Source organism: Nilaparvata lugens, chromosome 3 (assembly GCF_014356525.2).
Source record: "Nilaparvata lugens isolate BPH chromosome 3, ASM1435652v1, whole genome shotgun sequence".
Taxonomy (NCBI): domain Eukaryota; kingdom Metazoa; phylum Arthropoda; class Insecta; order Hemiptera; family Delphacidae; genus Nilaparvata; species Nilaparvata lugens.
Window position 1 is genome coordinate 27,323,609 of NC_052506.1, and position 18,683 is coordinate 27,342,291.

At 33.5% G+C, this 18,683-nt stretch overlaps 1 protein-coding gene across 1 annotated transcript in view; it reads left to right on the top strand.

Moving 5' to 3' along the window:
- The window catches only part of LOC111043655 (serine/threonine-protein phosphatase 1 regulatory subunit 10), a 67,629-nt gene that overhangs the window by 25,083 nt on the left and 23,863 nt on the right, over positions 1 to 18,683 (top strand). The window contains exons 4-5 of the mRNA XM_022328696.2: positions 10,605 to 10,795; positions 15,664 to 16,980. Coding sequence (XP_022184388.2) covers positions 10,605 to 10,795; positions 15,664 to 16,980 — 1,508 coding nt within the window. The remainder of the gene's footprint in view (positions 1 to 10,604; positions 10,796 to 15,663; positions 16,981 to 18,683) is intronic.

An 18,683-nucleotide genomic window follows, 5' to 3' on the forward strand; every position in this document is an offset into this window, starting at 1 on the left:
GAAATAAAACAAATTGAGAATTCAAAATTCAAAAGTTATAAAAATTAAAGAATATAATAACGAATTATTAACAAAAATTTTATCAATTGAATAAATAATATTTATAACTGAAAGACGTCCCAAACCATATGCATATCCACCCTGATGTCTACACAGCTGCTGATTTCTTACCAAGTTACATTGAGATATTGAATTGCATGCGTCATGTCATGCGATTTATAATCCACTCGACAGCTGATTTATGATGAATAGATCTAAAGTCTGATTTTTTCTCTAATATTGGCGTATGAAGGAGGCTCATTTTTCCTTTTATATTATCCTTGAAATGCAAAATTTTCAAAAACCTTGTATATACGTCGACGCGCAATTTAAAAAGGAACATACCTGTCAAATTTCATGAAAATCTATTACCGCATTTCGCCGTAAATCATCGCAACATATAAACATTTAAACATTAAGAGAAATGCCAAACCGTCGGCTTGAATCTTAGACCCCACTTCGCTCGGTTTTCTCCTCTGCCATTATAACGTGAACGTGACTCTAGTGATAACTATAATCTGTACAAAATAATTTTTGACTTGGGATGAACATGCGCAGCAGAGAAGGCATAGATCGGTAGGGATACAAAGACGGCGATGCTACCGTCTTGAACAGGCCAGCGTTCTCTAATTCCTAGTGAGTATTCAAGCGCTCATGTTGATCTTACGATGTGTTCTCTCTGTGAGCACTGACTCGTCTGACTCTAATCGACAAACTACGCTTCCGCCTATGACTCAATGGGCCATATGAATAGAACCTAAGCATATGCGCATGAGCATGGAGCATAAGGTTTTGCTCATGAACATTAGGTAGAAGCATAAGCATTTGCTCATTTTTATATGAATAAGCTTTACCTTATACTCTTACCTTATGCTCCTGAACTCTGGAGCAAATGCTCACGTATTTTAACGATTTTTCATTAGCTGATTCGCCTTTGTGGCCTTACTTTGTTTTTTGACCGAGCGAAGTGAGGAGGTCTAAGATTAAAGTCGACGGTTTGGCATTTCTCTTAATGTTTAAATGTTTATATGTTGCGCATTTACGGCGAAACACGGTAATAAATAGATTTTCATGAAATTTGACAGGTATGTTCCTTTTTAAATTTCGCGTCAACTTATATACAAGGTTTTTGGAAATTTTGCATTTCAAGTATAATATAAAAGGAAAAAGGAGCCTCCTTCATACGCCAATATTACCGTAAAAATCATACTATAGAATTATTCATCATAAATCAGCTGTCGAGTGGATAATAAATCGCATTCCATGACGCATGCGATTCAATATCTCAATGTAACTTGGTAAGAAATCAGCAGCTGTGTAGACTATAAATTGCATGGCTCATCGAATGTAACTTTTATGCATTATTAAATAGGATGCAAAGAACTTATAACAGCTTGTCTGGACGCCTAGATGTCTTCTGGTTTTCTCGCGCTAAATTCCGGAAAGCGTTATAATTGAGATAATTAAATTTTGTGTAAGCATGATCTGATCAAATAATTAGTTGGTGTATCAGGGTGGATATGCATATGGTTTGGGACGTCGTTCAGTTATAAATATAATTTATTCTATTGATAAAATTTTTGTTAATTATTCGTTATTTTTTATAAATTTTGAATTCCCAATTTGTTTTATTTTTACTTCTAGTTATTTGATACAAAGTATTAGAAATCTTTGTATTTCCCATTTTTGAATTAGGTGATATTTTTGTTGTTTGTATTATTTATTATTGCAGCATAAGTTTGTATTATTTTTATCATTATTTTCCTTTTTTCATTTGTATCTGTACAATTTTTATTGTTAAGGAGACATATTTGGAGAACCCAGTTTTATCCATTGTGAATAAACAAATAAATGAATGAACTATTGATTGCGTGCAATAACGCATGCAATTAATAACTAAAATAACATAGTATTGTCTCTCGAGCTTTCTCTGCTTTGAACTTGGGCTGTCCTGTTGCCAGTATGTCTTGAAGAAGATTAGCTTTTGATGTTAGCATTTTTGACACACCAACCCCAACAGCCATTAGCCGTTTTCACACCGATTTCTCGCCGACACGACATACAGACAGGATTTACTCTAATGGACAGTATAAGAGGAGGCTGCGGTTTATAACTGCGCGAGGTCTACTGTTCACAGAACTACTAGTATAGCTCATGTAAGCGCTAAATATGCAAGTATAGACACCGCTTGTGTTGTGTCGTCTGATCTCTTTCTATCCATGAATTTAGTTTGAGGTTGTAGTTGAGTTCTGAATTTTTAAATAATAGCGTGAAAAAATGTCATCTCTATAATAATCGTCAGCATAATTTTATAATCTCAATAACCAATAGCCTTCTTATAATCGTCTAAACTCTCATCTTCTTAAATGCCTATTTCCTATTCCGTGATGGCTATCTTTATATCGGATAGGTATCTTTTGTATTTATTCTTTTGTATCATGGTTGAATCTAAAAAGAGTTTTATAGTTCTAAACTATTGGTTGTGATTGTATCTGGTATAGTTTCCTCTTTCACAAATTAGTTGAGCCATTTTACTATGAGCAAAAGGTGAAAAGCTGCTTCAGACCAGACTCACCTTTTTTGAAGCATTTGCTTCGCAATGTCGAACGTCACAGACCAATGTTTTGTTATCTGATATCATATTGATAATAAATCATTTCAATTAGATGAAAATTACATTAGTATAGAAAATATTTTTATACTCTATATTATATTTTTTTTAATGTAGTTACTGATAATGGATAGGGATATTATTACAACTCTTCTTATTAAAGGAAAGAGTAGAGCATGTTGAAATATAATAGTACATTTTACAGTTTGTGTAGGTATTTAAAAACTTGAATTGTTACTTGTTTGAGAAAGTAATTTATGAAATACGCTATAACGTTCTCCTTAGTTATCCAAGTTTCTCAGTTACACTCTTTTCAATACATTCTAGTCGATTTTTAGATCTGCTTGTATAATAATATAATATAACTTTGAACTAATTCACTGTTGCCTGCTGGATATTCTACAAATTTTTGTAATTCTTTGTGGATGGTCGAGAGACTACTTCTGGAGGAGACCTGCCGCGATCGAACGCGTACGATGTACAATTCGCAGTGAAAATTTGCATGGGGAAACGCTCCTATGATTTAACACAGCAGCAGTCGGCCATATTTTTCGAGCATTGCGCAGTCGTGGTCCACGTCAGCATTTCACGCACAAAGGAAAACCATCTTAAGAAATTTAAACGATCACTTATAAATTTTTAAATCCTCTTGATTATCCTGATCAAGACTAACTCGTCATACAAGTGTGTTATAATTATCCATTATAAATCTGGTGTGGCGCACTCACACAACTTTCCTTGCCTTTATGAAAATTTATCACCTGACGCTAATGTTCCCGCGCATCTCAAGTCTACTATTCAAAGATCCAAGCCAGCTGGTGACAGGACAATAACGCTGGAGACACATGAAGTTTGCTATCTCTTCATAGTGAATGATTTAACATTTGCCAACAGTTTGCAATTGAAATAATAACATTTTCTCGGATTTCGAGCTTATTTTGAATTTTAGGTGAAAATGTTACTCAACATTAATTGTAGAGATTTTCATGCTCAATCTTGTCCACTTGGAATTTTTTGTTTAAATTGTATCTAAAGCCTGATAATTGGGAATCTAAATTCAAACTTTGCATAGATGGGGTGGAGCTCCTGGAATTTTTACAGATATGGGACTTGTGGCAGTTGATAGAGCTTATCTTATTTGACTATTTAGGTATGATAATAATGACTATTTTAGGTATGAATTTGATCAAAATCGTTGGAGCCGTTTTCGAGAAAATCGCGAAAAACCCTGTTTTTGACAACATTTTCGCCATTTTATCCGCCATCTTGAATTGCATTAGATCGAAATTGTTCGTGTCGGATCCTTATATTGTAAGGACCTTAAGTTCCAAATTTCAAATCATTCCGTTAATTGGGAGATGAGATATCGTGTACGCAGACGCACATACACTCATACACACACACACACACACACACACACACACACACACACACACACACACACACACACACACACACACACACACACACACACATACAGACCAATACCCAAAAACCACTTTTTTGGACTCAGGGGACCTTGAAACGTATAGAAATTTAGAAATTGGGGTACCTTAATTTTTTTCGGAAAGCAATACTTTCCTTACCTATGGTAATAGGGCAAGGAAAGTAAAAATTTATCATTCGATCAATTAAAATGTGGCGGTTCCAGTTGAGAGAAAATTGTGTAAGGAAAAATTCTGTTACTCTGAAAATAAAATTTTTGTTACTTTCTCACTGAATTTATCACTAGAGTACGTATACCCTCATGAGGCCGCAACAAACTTTTAGAATTTAAAATTTGAAGAAAAATGTGAAATCTTTCCACCACTATTATCTTGGTAACAAAGCCTTTTAAGAGCCATGGCTACTGGAACCTTTTTCTTCATTCTGATGTGAGGAAATATACATCACAAAGTTTGTCAGTCTATTTTAGAAACACTCTATAAATACATTTTAGTTTGAAGGGGAAAGTACAGTAACTATATTACGCACAGTATGACCATTGACTGTCACGTGGTACAAATTAGCCATTAAGATTCTAAACAAACTTTATAGTCCTATCTTATTGCATTGGAAATTTGGAACTTATCACTGTCTTATTCTACCAATTAGAAACATATTTTGAACTTTCGATGAGTTTGGTATAACATTTTCGAAGGGAAATTGATTATACTTGAATATAGATCAATAGAGTTGATTTAAATAACACTAATAACTCTTGAAACATAATTTTTCTTTCCTCGGGCTCCTCGCGGACCACTTTTTGAAAACCACTGATCTAAATAAGTATGCAGAAAGATAGATTTCAATTTTACTGTATATCCTCATCCAATTTATTGGTTTGGCCGTCTAATAATCTAATTTCAAAATATTTTTGCGGCTCAATTGGATAGAACATTTTATGAAATATTTAACCGTGATTAAGTGCTGATTAAAGACGTATTTTCTTCTATCATTGATTCTCTTCAGTCCTGAGTAGCCTACCCATAACATGTTCAATTGTTCAATAGCTGTTGATTTATAAGCTTGGACTCGCAATAGCCTACCACTAGCAGTGGCATTGAAGTATCACTTGAACAGATTTGAAATATCACTGAATATAAATAATAATGGTTATGGGTTTTGTGCTTTCTTTTTCAATTGCTTACATGCTTATTAAAATTTCTACAAATATAATTGACAACTTTATCATGTTTTGTCAATGGAAGAATATATTACAATATCATGACATATTTCAATAGTGTATTAGTAATTTTTTGGTGATTCAGCTTACGTTACCTAAAGTCTGTGAGATATTACCTACTTTTAACATGAAGAGGAGAAACCCATTTCCCCTTCCACAGTATGTAGCATAGACACAGACGGACATCCTGCGCACAAAAGGATGCGCCGTGTCATTTCGCTTTACGTTCTTGTAATGAACACATCTCTTTTAGATACTTTTCATTTTTACTGGCTATTATCTATCATTTACTGATTAAAGTTACCGTATAAAACTACATTGATAATATAAAAAAAAACTTGTAAGAGATTATATCGAAGTAATCACGGAAATATGCTTTAATAACTAAAGGGAAGCGATTTTACTTACAATCCATTATAAGTAATCCATTTTAGATTATTGGAAGGTCAAACCAATAAATCGGATGAGAAAATACAATAAAATTGAAAAACAGCAGTTTGACAGAAGCTTCTATTATAAACATAAACAAACACTAACAATAGACTAACCACTGGAAAATTACAATTAATAATTATACAAAAATGATTATTCAACCTCAAATAGAGTAACGAAGAAAAAATAACAAATCGAAGATACAAAAACCTAGCCTTAAAAACTTTTGTTAGAAGTCTTTCGCTGACGAGTGATGACACGACATGTATGACGAACACATGTTCACATTATTCTTGTAGCCACAAGGTTAGTGGCCGCTCCAAGTTATGATCAGAAAAATGAAAAGGATTTTAAAATTTTCCAAAAGACAGTTTAATTAATATTTTAATTTCCATTCCAAGTCCGATAAAAAGTCTTGGCTTTGTAAGAACAAAATTGAAATGAATCAGACAGTCGGTGCAAGCACACCAAGCTGACAGCTGATGTTGCAACGTTATGGGAGCAATCAATACCTATAACAGATTCCTTTGGTGTGTGTCATCTGAATTGATGTCATCGAGTCTGATCACAACTCTCCTGGTTACAATCCTATGCTACGATGTCCAATGTGCTATGTTTACCAATGGATGCTAAGTGTCTTTCTAGAACAGAACAATCATGTTGATTTGAGGTTTTAATAAACAATATCGGGGCACCGAGCTTCGCTTGTTATTTATTTATAAACTATTGTTAAACAGAACACAATTCTTAAAAATGACTTGGGAAGGACTAACAGGCACAGCCCAAAACTGTTTCTTCCCCGAATTTTGATTTATACACTATAAATAGTCCAGAAAGTAGGTTATGTTCCATACACTTGAATTCAGGTTCAATTTTCTGTCCAAACATTTAAAAACATAAAAGTTCTAATTTAGATTATTCACAAACCAAATTTAATAACAAAATAACACTCTCTAATCACTTTGAATTGTCAAATAATGATCAACTTTGAAAATTATGATATACTCTAGTGATTATCATGTCATGCTCACAAATCAGATTATTTTGATCAAGTCGATTAAAATCTCTAGTTAATATTTTTCGATGATTGATTACACAGCTGGAAATAATCCTGTTTCTATCCCACACACGAATCTTCTGTTTCGACAGATGACAAAATTATCATCTGTTTTTCCAAGGATGAATAATTGTTATCCTTTTCATGTCCTTCAGCGAGTTTTCCCATTGATGAGACCTAGTGTAATCGAATTTTTATATCATGAACCTACTATGTTCCAAATTTCGTGAAAATCGTTAGAGCCGTTTTCGAGATCCGTTGAACATAAATAACCAGATAACCAGATATAAACAGATATACAGAAATTGCTCGCTTAATAGAATAGGATTGATTGAAGGCCCTATAATCGCTGTTTATAGGTTTTAAAAACATCGATGAAGCGGCCCTATTCTCTCCATATACCACAACAAATTAGAATTCTAGGAAAATTTATTGATCTTTTGCAAATTTTAGCATTTGAAAACTTTGTTAGCACCCACTTTCCCTCGCTTTGTATTGATCATGAGTTGGCAGCGGCCTTTTAGCCACCGAGAAAAGAAGCTTTTTCTCGTGACTGAATACTATGCAGAATGACTTTGATAAATTAGATGAATTACAATATGATGATAAAACGATGGAAGAAAACGTTATTAGGTTTAGTATTATAGTTTGTATAAAATAAGTTTAGACTTTCCATCCGAAGAAATAAAAATAACAGCGGTGCCAATATGTGTTGTAAAACTGCGAGTTTCTCGAATATCTAATTGAACCACAGAATTGTATGTGGAATATCATCCCCGATCGATATTTCAGTAGTGCTAAAAACGTTTCCGGGTTGAAGGATAATTTTCCTGATAGAATTGAAATATGTTTTCTTTTGAATATCACGATTTATCTTTTTCGATCACGATTAAAATTTTTAAACGGCTTTTGTGTAACCGATACAGTGTCAATCAATCAGCTGCTTCCCTAACTTTGAAACTCCTGAGAGGCTAAAATACAATGTAATTACAAAATAATAATAATAATGGATGCATTTTTAAAATATCATAATTACCAATGTATGGACTGTTCTTCTTGTTTCTTCCCCAATCATTTAAATGAATATTGTATATTACTGAGTCAATAAACGAATAAATGAATAAATAGTATTAAAGGTTACCTTCTAAATTTCCTACAAGTTTTATCTAATATATTTTTGTATCTGTAGAAGTTTACGAGAAATCTGCTCTTGTGAGATTTTATAAAACAGTTCTTACTAGTTTTACTCTCTTTTTGGCTTTATAAATTTTCAGCTATTTATAAAAAACCGTGCTGATAGGCTTATAGGCTAGAGCATTACATTTTCTTCAATGGATGTATAATTTACTATTTTAGGCATTTCCTCACCACTATTGCTGCAGTTATAGTGTTGAGTGAGAAATCTTTAGTTTTGCAACAATTGACTATAGTTGACAGAAACATTTGGAAGAAATGTTTGAAACACAATTTTTGACTTTGCTCTTTCTTTGGACTAGTGAGAAGGTGAACATATCAAAATCCTATGGTAAACATATCAGAATCAAAGTCCCCCATCCCCACTTCTTGTGCTGATGGAACGAGGGTGGCTTATGTTTCATTTTTTGCTAGAGCTGACCACTAACCAACCGTATGACATGTGTGTTTTGTCATCAGTGAGGGACTTCTAATATAGAATAAACGGTGCTAGGAACTTTGGGTCCAATACTTTTTGGGACTAAGGGGTTCCGACATAAGAGAGGATAGAGAGGTCTTCCCTGGTAGAAGCAGGTGTCTCCAACAGGTAGTTGTATATTGTTCTTCAACCCAGAGGCGTTGTGTTTATATTTCACAGCTGGCTATAATGGGTGCGTTCTATGTACATGGAATGTGGTAAATTGTCCGATTCACAATTTACCAGTTAAAAAGTTCCGCGTTCCATGGGAAGAGTTTTGACAGATTCTGTACCAGAACAGTTCCAGTTCCAAAATCCTGCCCCACAGTCGAAGCGTGGTAAATTGTCCGACCTGGTACAGTTCGAACTATCTGAGCTCTCATTGGTCGATTATTGTTGTCTGCTTGCTTCTCTGCGCATGCGCTGATAGTTTGTTTCTTTACCATAGAATACATAACCAACAATATGATGTTTGATAACCATTCATTAAATGAATTTTTCTCTATAGAAAATTTGAGAGTAATGGAATAAAAGAAATGCACACTTTTCTAGACAGTGAGTTTGTAAAACAGCCTTTCTTCATTCACGCAGTTAGTAAACGACACATTTTAGTGTAAATCAACTTTATATGTGCGCGCCAAGCTTGAACCAACGATTTTTAAATGGCGTTCCATGGGAACATTTTGCACTAGTCACGTGATGGAACAATTTACGATTGCAACTGGAACAATTTACTGTACACAGAAAGTACACATTGTCATCTTATGAATTTCGGGGATACTTTGATTTTTCACATACTTACTCGCTCACTCACTTTTTTACTATCCACAGCTGTTTCAGCCAAGATGAATTATCCTTTTAATGTCGTTCAGCGAGTTTTCCAAGGATGAGACCTAGTGCAATAGAATTTTTATACCTATCATAAACCTACTATGTTCCAAATTTCGTGAAAATCGTTAGAGCCGTTTTCGAGATCCGTTGAACATAAATATCCAGGTATAAATAAATATAAATAACCAGATGAATAACCAGATATAAAAATACAGAAATTGATCGCTTAATATAATAGGATTTTAATATTATTATTCAATATACTTTTATACATTATTTTTCTTTACATATTTGAAAGTTGAATGATTATTTCCGGTACTTGATCAGGAAAATATGAATTTTGAATCAATAAACTTAGATCTATGGAAAAGAGGCCTCCTGAAGATGTCTGTAATGAAAATAGATTGTTCATCTACTCAATACATAGAACTATTTATAAAAATATTAATCTATAAATGGTTTTCATTCAGTGACAGAAGCGTGTGAACATGTCGAATGGGCCGACTATAGTGTGCTAATCACCTTGCAGGTAGAGACCCCAGACTTGGTCCCAAAATTCCTGGTCCGAACGTTCCGGTCACCTGAATAAACTAGTTACCCCCTGGGTTGGAGAACTCGCGCATAAACTGTTGTATATATTGATCTTTGGTATCCGCAACTTGGAATTATACTAGGTTGGTGAAAATTATGGAAACAGCTAAATATTTCTTTACAAGGATAATTTGACAGTAGGTTTCTTGAGGATCCTATTCGAATATAAAAAATTCAGCCATATGTACTGTATCCCACCTCATTTCGGATCCAGCGTCATTTTGAATCCAACTTTATTTTTCAAATGGGAAGGTGGTCATGTGATACATGATTTCGATACAGAATTTCAAGAGAAAATTAATGGTGAAACCCGCACATCGATATCTTGAACCGTTTCAAAGATATCCACATTTAAATATAGGGTGTTTCCGAACTCCCTACTGATTTTTCCAGGGAATTGTTCCTGGCTGCAAAACATATCTGTATATAATTTGCCCAAAAGTCCTTTGTTACTCACACAGTCGCCATTTTATTTTTTCGCTTACTATTTTCTTTCAAAATAATAGCTGAACATACAGAAGTGAAACTCTGCACAATCATTTATGACAAACTCCCGTGCTGATGAATAATTTTTGGATAGTATAGTTTGTATAATATATGCTACATTTAAGACATTCAGGAAGTATGAAATTATACAATAATTGCATGTATGGGTGGATTAACTATCTAAAGGATAAGATGATTTCTTAGACACTTGAATTGATAAGGTCGTTTCCTATTTTTCTAGGTGGATGTCAGCTGGTGGATGGGATCTCATCTATAATTGGCTGAATGATGCTGTTGTCGCCGAAAATTGGCCCCTCGTTAGTGAGCTAGTTGAATTACTACTTATTTGTCCAGTAGATATTGAACGATTGAAATCCAATCGTTGTCCCAAACTCATCAAAACCCTCTCCAAAAACCAGAATGCATCTGAAAGTAAGTACACATTTTCATTAATTAGCTCATTCCTGCTTTATACCAATCTTACCAATAACACACAACACTACTTAATAGAAAGAATTGGATCGATTGATGATTGTATTGATCGAAATGCCAAATGTTGATAAATTTAGAATCAACTTTTATTCTGAATCCATTAAGTTTTGACAAATCGATCAACATAATCATCTCTAATATCTCTAATTATCTCCAAAATACCTCTTCTGTCTGATATTATCTCATAAAGTTTACTATGTTATCTTATTTCTAATATATTGAGGTTTAAAAGAGAATACAACAGCCCTGAAAAGTGGCATCTATAAAAAATGGTGTCCGAAAAATGTTGCAGACCGAAACTTTGATAGCTTTACCAGTTGCTCGAAACATATAGTTAAACAGGATATAGGATTGATTAAATGAAATAATTTATTACTTGAACAAATTTCAATAGGGAACTTTTCATTACATCTCTGATTCAGTTCATCTCGAATTCGCAGTTCAGTGAAAGTTTTCGTTCTTTATCTAAACATTTCGATTAATACCAACATACAGGATTGGTAGTAGTTATGGAAACAGCTTGATGTTTCTTAATCTTGATATTTCTCAGTAGGCTTCAATAGGGATCCTATTCGATTTGAAGAAACTATTTTTCTGGGTCTTCAAAGTTTTGGTCCGCCATCTTGAATCCAATTTTATTTTGAAATTGGAAGGTGGCGATATGATATATATGATTTTGATGCAGAATTTTAAAAGAAAAAGATTGGCGAAAACTGCACATCAATATATCAAATCGTTTTAAAATTATTCACATTAATCACATTTAAGTATAATAATAATAAATCGTACAAAGTGGAGTAAATGAGTAGCCAAATGAAATATCTGCCTGATCAAACTTTTCTGTTCAAAGTGTTGAATATGTGAGTAAATGTTACTATAACACACAGGTCCATTACCAATTAGAAAGTAAAATTTGATAGTTGATTTTTTATGTACTCATTTATTCCATTTTTGTATGATTTATTAGTATCACATTAAATGTGAATAACTTTGTAACGGTTTGATATATCGACGTGCACTTTTCAATTCATTTTCTCTTGAAATTCTGTATCAAAATCATGTATCATGGACACAAATCAATGATACATTTTGAAAAAATTAAGATGATTTCAAGATGAAGGACCAAAATTTTGAAGAGACAGAAATAGTTAATTGTGCAACTAGTGCGCAAAGTGACACTTTGCTGCACCGAAATAAACGTTTACGGAATGGTTTCTTGAGTGCAGCAAAGGAACTTTGCGCACGAATTTCACATTAAATTTTTCCTACAGTTACTTACCATTGAATATGAAAAGTGAGTATAAGTATGGGTAGAATGTCCTAAAATCCATCAGATATTTGTCTGTATGATTTTGTAATTAATAACAAATTTAATTAATTTTAAAATTGATAATTCAGTAAAAAATTGTTTTATTTAAAAATTTTCAAATCTTGAAATTTTTCTTTTTTCAAATTTTTAAACTTGACATTTTTCAGTTTCAAATGTTTAAATTTTTTAATTTCCAAATTTTTGAAGTTTTAGTTTTAAAATTTTCAAATTTAATAATTCATTAATTCGTTTTAAATATTTATTTTGTCAAAATTACATTAATAACTCATTGAAGTTGAGAATTCTCAGCCAAAAAAAGAGACTGTGAATGGATTCGAACCACAAACCTCATCATCCTTGTCAATATTTCATCTACCAGTCCAGTTTGCTCTCAACTGAGCTACTGAGCCACTCTCAGATGATTGAATGCTTGAAGAAGGTTTATCTTATGTAAGCATTGAAATGATTACCACAGTCAGTGTTACCAACCCAATTTCGATTTTCCGGCACTGGTACTCTATATAACCTACTAACTATTTTGCGTTGTCAAGCTGCAAATCTGGAGTACGCAAAGTAGTACTTTGCGCACTAGTGCGGTAAAGTGATTCTTTGTGGCCTGCAATCAGTGCAGAAATGGTCACTTTTCAGGTATCTGTAGGGAAAGTTTTTTTTTTAATCGAATAGGATCCCCGATATAACCTACTGTTGAATTATCTTTGTGAAAGAAATATTATAAGTTGATTCCATAATTTTCTCCAACCTTGTTTAAAACCATTTGAAAGCAAAACCCTAACTTTCTTACCTATCCTTTCACCTTCGAAACACAATTAAACAGAACCTCTCAGGTTATGTTCATCCAACCTTATAGCTTAGGAGAGGAACTGAGACCCACCTTTTGAATATTTTATTGAAATCCTATATTGAAATGAAACTTTCATATTAATCATATTTTGTTAGAGTATGCATTTATTTAGTTATAAAGCTTGTTAAATGTATGCATTTATTTAGTTATAAAGCATGTTAAATGTATGGAATTGTATTTCCGCTACCGGTACCGCTTTCACCGTTATCCACGTTTTTAAAAATAACTGAACTGAATACTTCAGTGCAGACTACAGAGTGCACTCCGACAAATCGTGTTCGTTTCAGTTTTGTAGGTTTGAAATCAAATTTTAAATACTGCTCATTTATTCCTGATTGAAGTGATTAATCACCTGTAGCTCCATAATGTACCCTACCAAGTAGTAGGGGTAAACATCTCAACTCTAAACGATAATGCTATTGATCCAATTTTTGTTCTGTTGAAAATATCTCTCAACTGTGTCAAAACGACCACACTTCAGGGACTTGAATTCTTTTTCTGAACTCAAATTCTTTATTTCAATCTTTGAGAAGGATACAGATATAGTCTGTAAATAAGTCTTAAGTCTTGAATATAAGTGGAATAAAAAATATGTTTGATTTGACATAACCTAAAAGATTTTGTTCAATTCTGTTTCAATGATAAAATGGGTAGGTTAGTTTTCTTTTAAATGACAATATGGTCGTATTCGAAACGTTTTAATAATTATTTTATTTGATTGAACGAAAACGTCAAATTTTATAATTGAACGAAAACGTTGGCCAAGCTACTGATTTTAAATGAAGTGAAAATACACTATTGAATGTCACCCGTTTTAAAAGGGAACAGAAAATGGAATATATTGTGCAGTAGTTGACTAATGGCCACTTGCAGCACTGCATTCGAATTGTCCAGTCAATGATCAGTAATCATCACTACAAAGAATGTCACATTCAGAGAACTGATTGAGAAGAAACGTTACCTGCGCATTACGGTGCTGTGTAAGTTCAAGATGGCCTTGTCATAATATAGTCAACTGCACGAAAATAGTCCGATGAAAAATGGGAATTCTGTTTCCATTATTCATCGGACTGTTTTCGTGCAGTTTACTATGTTATTACAAGGCCATTTTGAACTTACACAGCAGACGTTGCCAATTCGTCAGGTGTATAATAAAAATATTAACTAGTGACCCCCTGGGTTGGAGAACTCTATCATGAAATCTTTGTAATCTTTGAAACCCGTAACTTTTAATTATGGAATAGGTGAAAATGATGGAAACAGCTTATCTCTTTTACGAGAATAATTTGACAGTGAGTTTCATTGGGGATCCTATTTGAAATTAAAAATTGCTCTGTCGCTTCAACATCTTTGAACCTCATATGAATCTAAATTATTATTTTTAATGAGAAGGTGGTCATGTGATGATAGATGATTTCAATATAGAGTTCCACGAGAAAATTACGAAAACCGCACATTGATATCAGTTGGTTGATGTAAAAGTCGTAAATTATGTTGTAAATTCACAGCTGAAATCATGTGTCAGTGCATGAAGAACTGTCTGTGTGATAACTCCCAAATAGCCTGAGCTAATGTTATGAATGAATGAATTGAAAAACTAGTAATTGCATGCAATGAATTATTCTTCAGCTGACTAAATGATAAATCACAACAAAATTTTTCTTATGCACTTTCAATGTTATTTTATAACCTGAAAAAGGACTAAGGAGTGGGTCAATTTTGTTGTCCAACGAACTTGGCCTGTAAAAAGGTTCGAAGAATACGTGTTCAAAATTTGAAGTTGATTGATCAATTCTTTCTCAAGTTATTGTAGAACATACAAACAGATGGACAACGACGTTGGCCTTCAGTGAATCAAAAGTGAAAACTCATCTGTAATCAGCTGTGGACAAAGTTGATGAACTCTTATTTGGCAACGTTGCAGTCATCTGATCCCAATTTCCTTCAGATTCTTTTTGTGTGGCTGATTATATTCAAGGCAGGTTGATTTTTCCAAACGATACTCACGTTACACTTCTTTTAAACACTTCGTCATCACCACGTTTCAAGATCAAGAGTCCTAAGTTCAAAGTCGTTTCCCTGGCATATGTTGGAAATAGTATGATATCGCATTTTGTAATAGAACAATAATTTAGTATGTCGTAGGAAAATAATAGCATATTACGCTGTATTTCTCCCTTGTTGTCTGCATCGCTTTTTAATGGAAATTACCGTTTGAATTCCTTACATGAAGAGATAAAGATAAATTATTTTGGCCCGTACCAGCATGCTTATTGAAAGCAACTGGAGCCTGCTTCATATCAGAGTCTGTAGGTGAATTTATTTAGTAGTCCAACTCAAAAATATTGCAGTCTATTGCAAGCTTTTATTTCTATGGAAGAAAATTATCTCATTTTCTAGGACCCATCTTTAGTACGGTATATATTTTTTCATTGCATCAACCACCCCGAGAGAAAAATAAAATTATATTTTCCAAATTTGTCCACTCGTTCTCGAGATTGCGAGATCAAAATTATAATGAAAAATTTTAAAGATAAATCTTCGTTGGTTTAAATTGGTTTTAATGCACATTTTCGTGTAGTTCATAACTTTAGAAAAATTTGTTCATGCTTAGTTTTGGTTTTTTGTTTGTTTCAGGTGTACAACTAGCAGCTGCACAAATTGTTAAAAAATGGCTCGATGTCGTAAACGATGTGCTTATCAAGCAGAAGACCGATCCAACATCTGATAAAACCGACGGCAATCAAGACGTAGATGCCAGTAACGATAACCATGAGATTGAAGATGATCAGCAGCTTCCTGTATATAGAATCATCAAACAAGACGGAAAAGAAGTATTGACTAAAGTCTCTCCCAAAGACGGAACAAAACAAGATATTGAATTAGTAAGTGTTATTAATGACAATGAAATTTCACCCAAGAAGAATGAAGTCGAAAAATCTGTTAAGCCGTCTGGATTGAAATCCAAGAAATCAGTGAATGAAGTTGCATCTTCGAAAAGTAAAAAAATTAAAGCGTTGAATGATGATGATTCGTCACAGAGTAGCTTGAGTGGATCAGAACGTGGAGGGGAGCCTTCTTCATTTGTACCAGCTAACAAAAGTGACCCTAAAAAAGATCGGAGAAAAGATAAAATGAGACAAATCAGGAAAGATCCTGATGCCGATGATGAAGATTTTGTCATTGAAGAGTATACAGAAGAATCCAGCCCAGTTGGAAGCAAAAAGAAGAAGAGAATTGAAGCTAGAGACAATAAACTGAAACCAAAGAAAAAAACAGTTCAGCCAGCAAAAACGAAAGTCACCAATGAATTGTCTGCTATCATGCCAGAGAAAACTACTAATCCTGATATTAGTAAACTGGGTAGGATACCTAAGAAAAGTGACCGTAAGAAAGATGACAGCGAGAAAAAAAGTAAATCAGATAGTTTTGATAAAAATCATACAAGTGACAAGCAAGAGAAGAAGGCTAACTCAAAATCGAAAGAGACCGATAGGGACATCTTGAAATCAAAGGATAGGAATAAATCGCCTGAGAAGGACACCAAATCATCATCTAGTGGGAAGACTGATTCAACTGCAAAGAAATTATCAGATATTAGAAAACCTCCGCCGCCAGAAATAAAAAAAGATAGCAAAAAGTACAACATCTCTGTTGAAGCGAGAAAAGTGGCACCTGGTGAATCCCGACCAAAAACAGTAAAAACTTTCAATTCGAAATTCAGGTCTACTGGTCTTGAAGAAGAGATTCCTCCGCCACCGGCTCCAAAATCGTCCAAGAAACTAAATCTACCTCTTCTTGATAAAAAGCCTATCAAGAGAGTATCGCCAACAAAAGAAGTTCAACCACCTGAGAAGAAGGCCAAGCCGGATACGAATGATGTCAAAAAGCCATCTGCGCCTGTAACAGCCGCTGTTGCTGCTCAAAAACAGTCTCCTGTCTCCAAAACAAAGTGTAAGCAAGTCTTTTATCTTTATATCCATGAATTATTAATGAAATATATTAGCAGTATATTTCCAGCTATAACTATTTGATGAAGCTACTGATTTCCATGATATTTGTAACTATTGATCATTTCATCAACATTAGAATCCTTTCTAAAACACAAATTAGATTGAGATTGTATCTCTACACGTTGAGAAGCTACTTCCTATATTATAGAAAAAGGAAATTTCATGCAACCGAATACAGTTTTATTGCAATCAACTTGAAAATTCTAAACATTGAGAGAAAGAGAGTTCACTTCTCTTATGATAGCGTTTATCTTTTTCAAATGTTAGGAATTTCCAGGCATTTTCGTTGATGGTACAGTAGAGTGAGTCGATTATATAAAACATTTCTAATGCTATTAATTTTAGTCATTTTCAGGCTCTGATGGTCGGCCTGGCTGATTTTTGGAGCTCGTGCCAGAGTTGATAACTTTTGTCTCAACATGATATTTATTTTTCATTTACCTTTTCTTTGAGAAATTTGCTTTTGTGAATAATTTTTTTAATCGTCGGTGAAGATCTACTTTAGCTTTTTTTAAAAGTCAGTTGTCTCGTTATTATACTATCAAGGTGAGTAAATCGTGCAATAAACCAGTAAAGTTGCTACTAAAATAATGCTTAGGAAAAATCTAACTTTGAACTCCTGATTCTGCTACTGAACATCGGAAATAGAAACATTATGTGATGCATAATGTAAGAAACAACTTCCAAAGGTAAGACTTCAAAATCTCATTTTCATGCTCACAATTTTTTACTACTAATCAGATTTTTTATCAAGACCTACACGTCGTCCTTCTCTATCCTATGCAATTTCCAGGGGCATGTTGTGTAGCTATTCGATTTACTAAGATTATAAGATTTCTCCAAGGGTCAGAAATTGAAAGCATGATATAAAATGTTGGTACATGTCAGTTATTTTCAAGTTTTTGAACATGCGATACAACAAAATGAACTGAATGTCATGTACCTAGAAGCTTTTTAAAACTGTTATTTATGCACTCTTGCAACCTACAATAGTATTTAGACATTTTATGAACTACTATAGAACTAAACAATAATTTTGTGAAGTGATGATAATGATGATCTCTGAAAAATAGAGTCTTAATATCGGTCGTAACTTTCCACTCAACTCATTAATTTCCAGTCCACAGAATAAATTATTATTTAGAGTAATACTTTTGGTCTCATTATAACTGTCACTAGAATTTCAGCCATCTGGAAGCGTAGTTTTCATGTACGCTTAGTTTGAGTTGAAATATAATGTCCATCAAGATATATACGCTCTTGTTCACGTTTTGTCATCTACAATCTACATAGTTAGGCGTCAATTTTTCAGATCACCCTCGTATTACTAGTAGTAAATCAAATTAATGTTTCTATGTCTCTGTAATTTGTATAAACATTTCACTGTTTGAAAAAGTTGAAGTTTTAAATGGTCTGTAAACGTAAATGTTGGAAATTCGAATTAGGCCCAAGAAAAGCTACTCAACAAACCCAAATATTAATACTGTTCTATGAGGCTTCCCTCTTCCCGGTTTCACTTTCTGATATCGTATTCTAGTTTTTATTAAGTTGATTTACTGGGATGTGTGGTTGTAATAGCTGTTCCTCCTAGGTAAGTTTAGATTAAATCTCTTCATTCTAAAGTCAACTTTCTTGTATTGAATC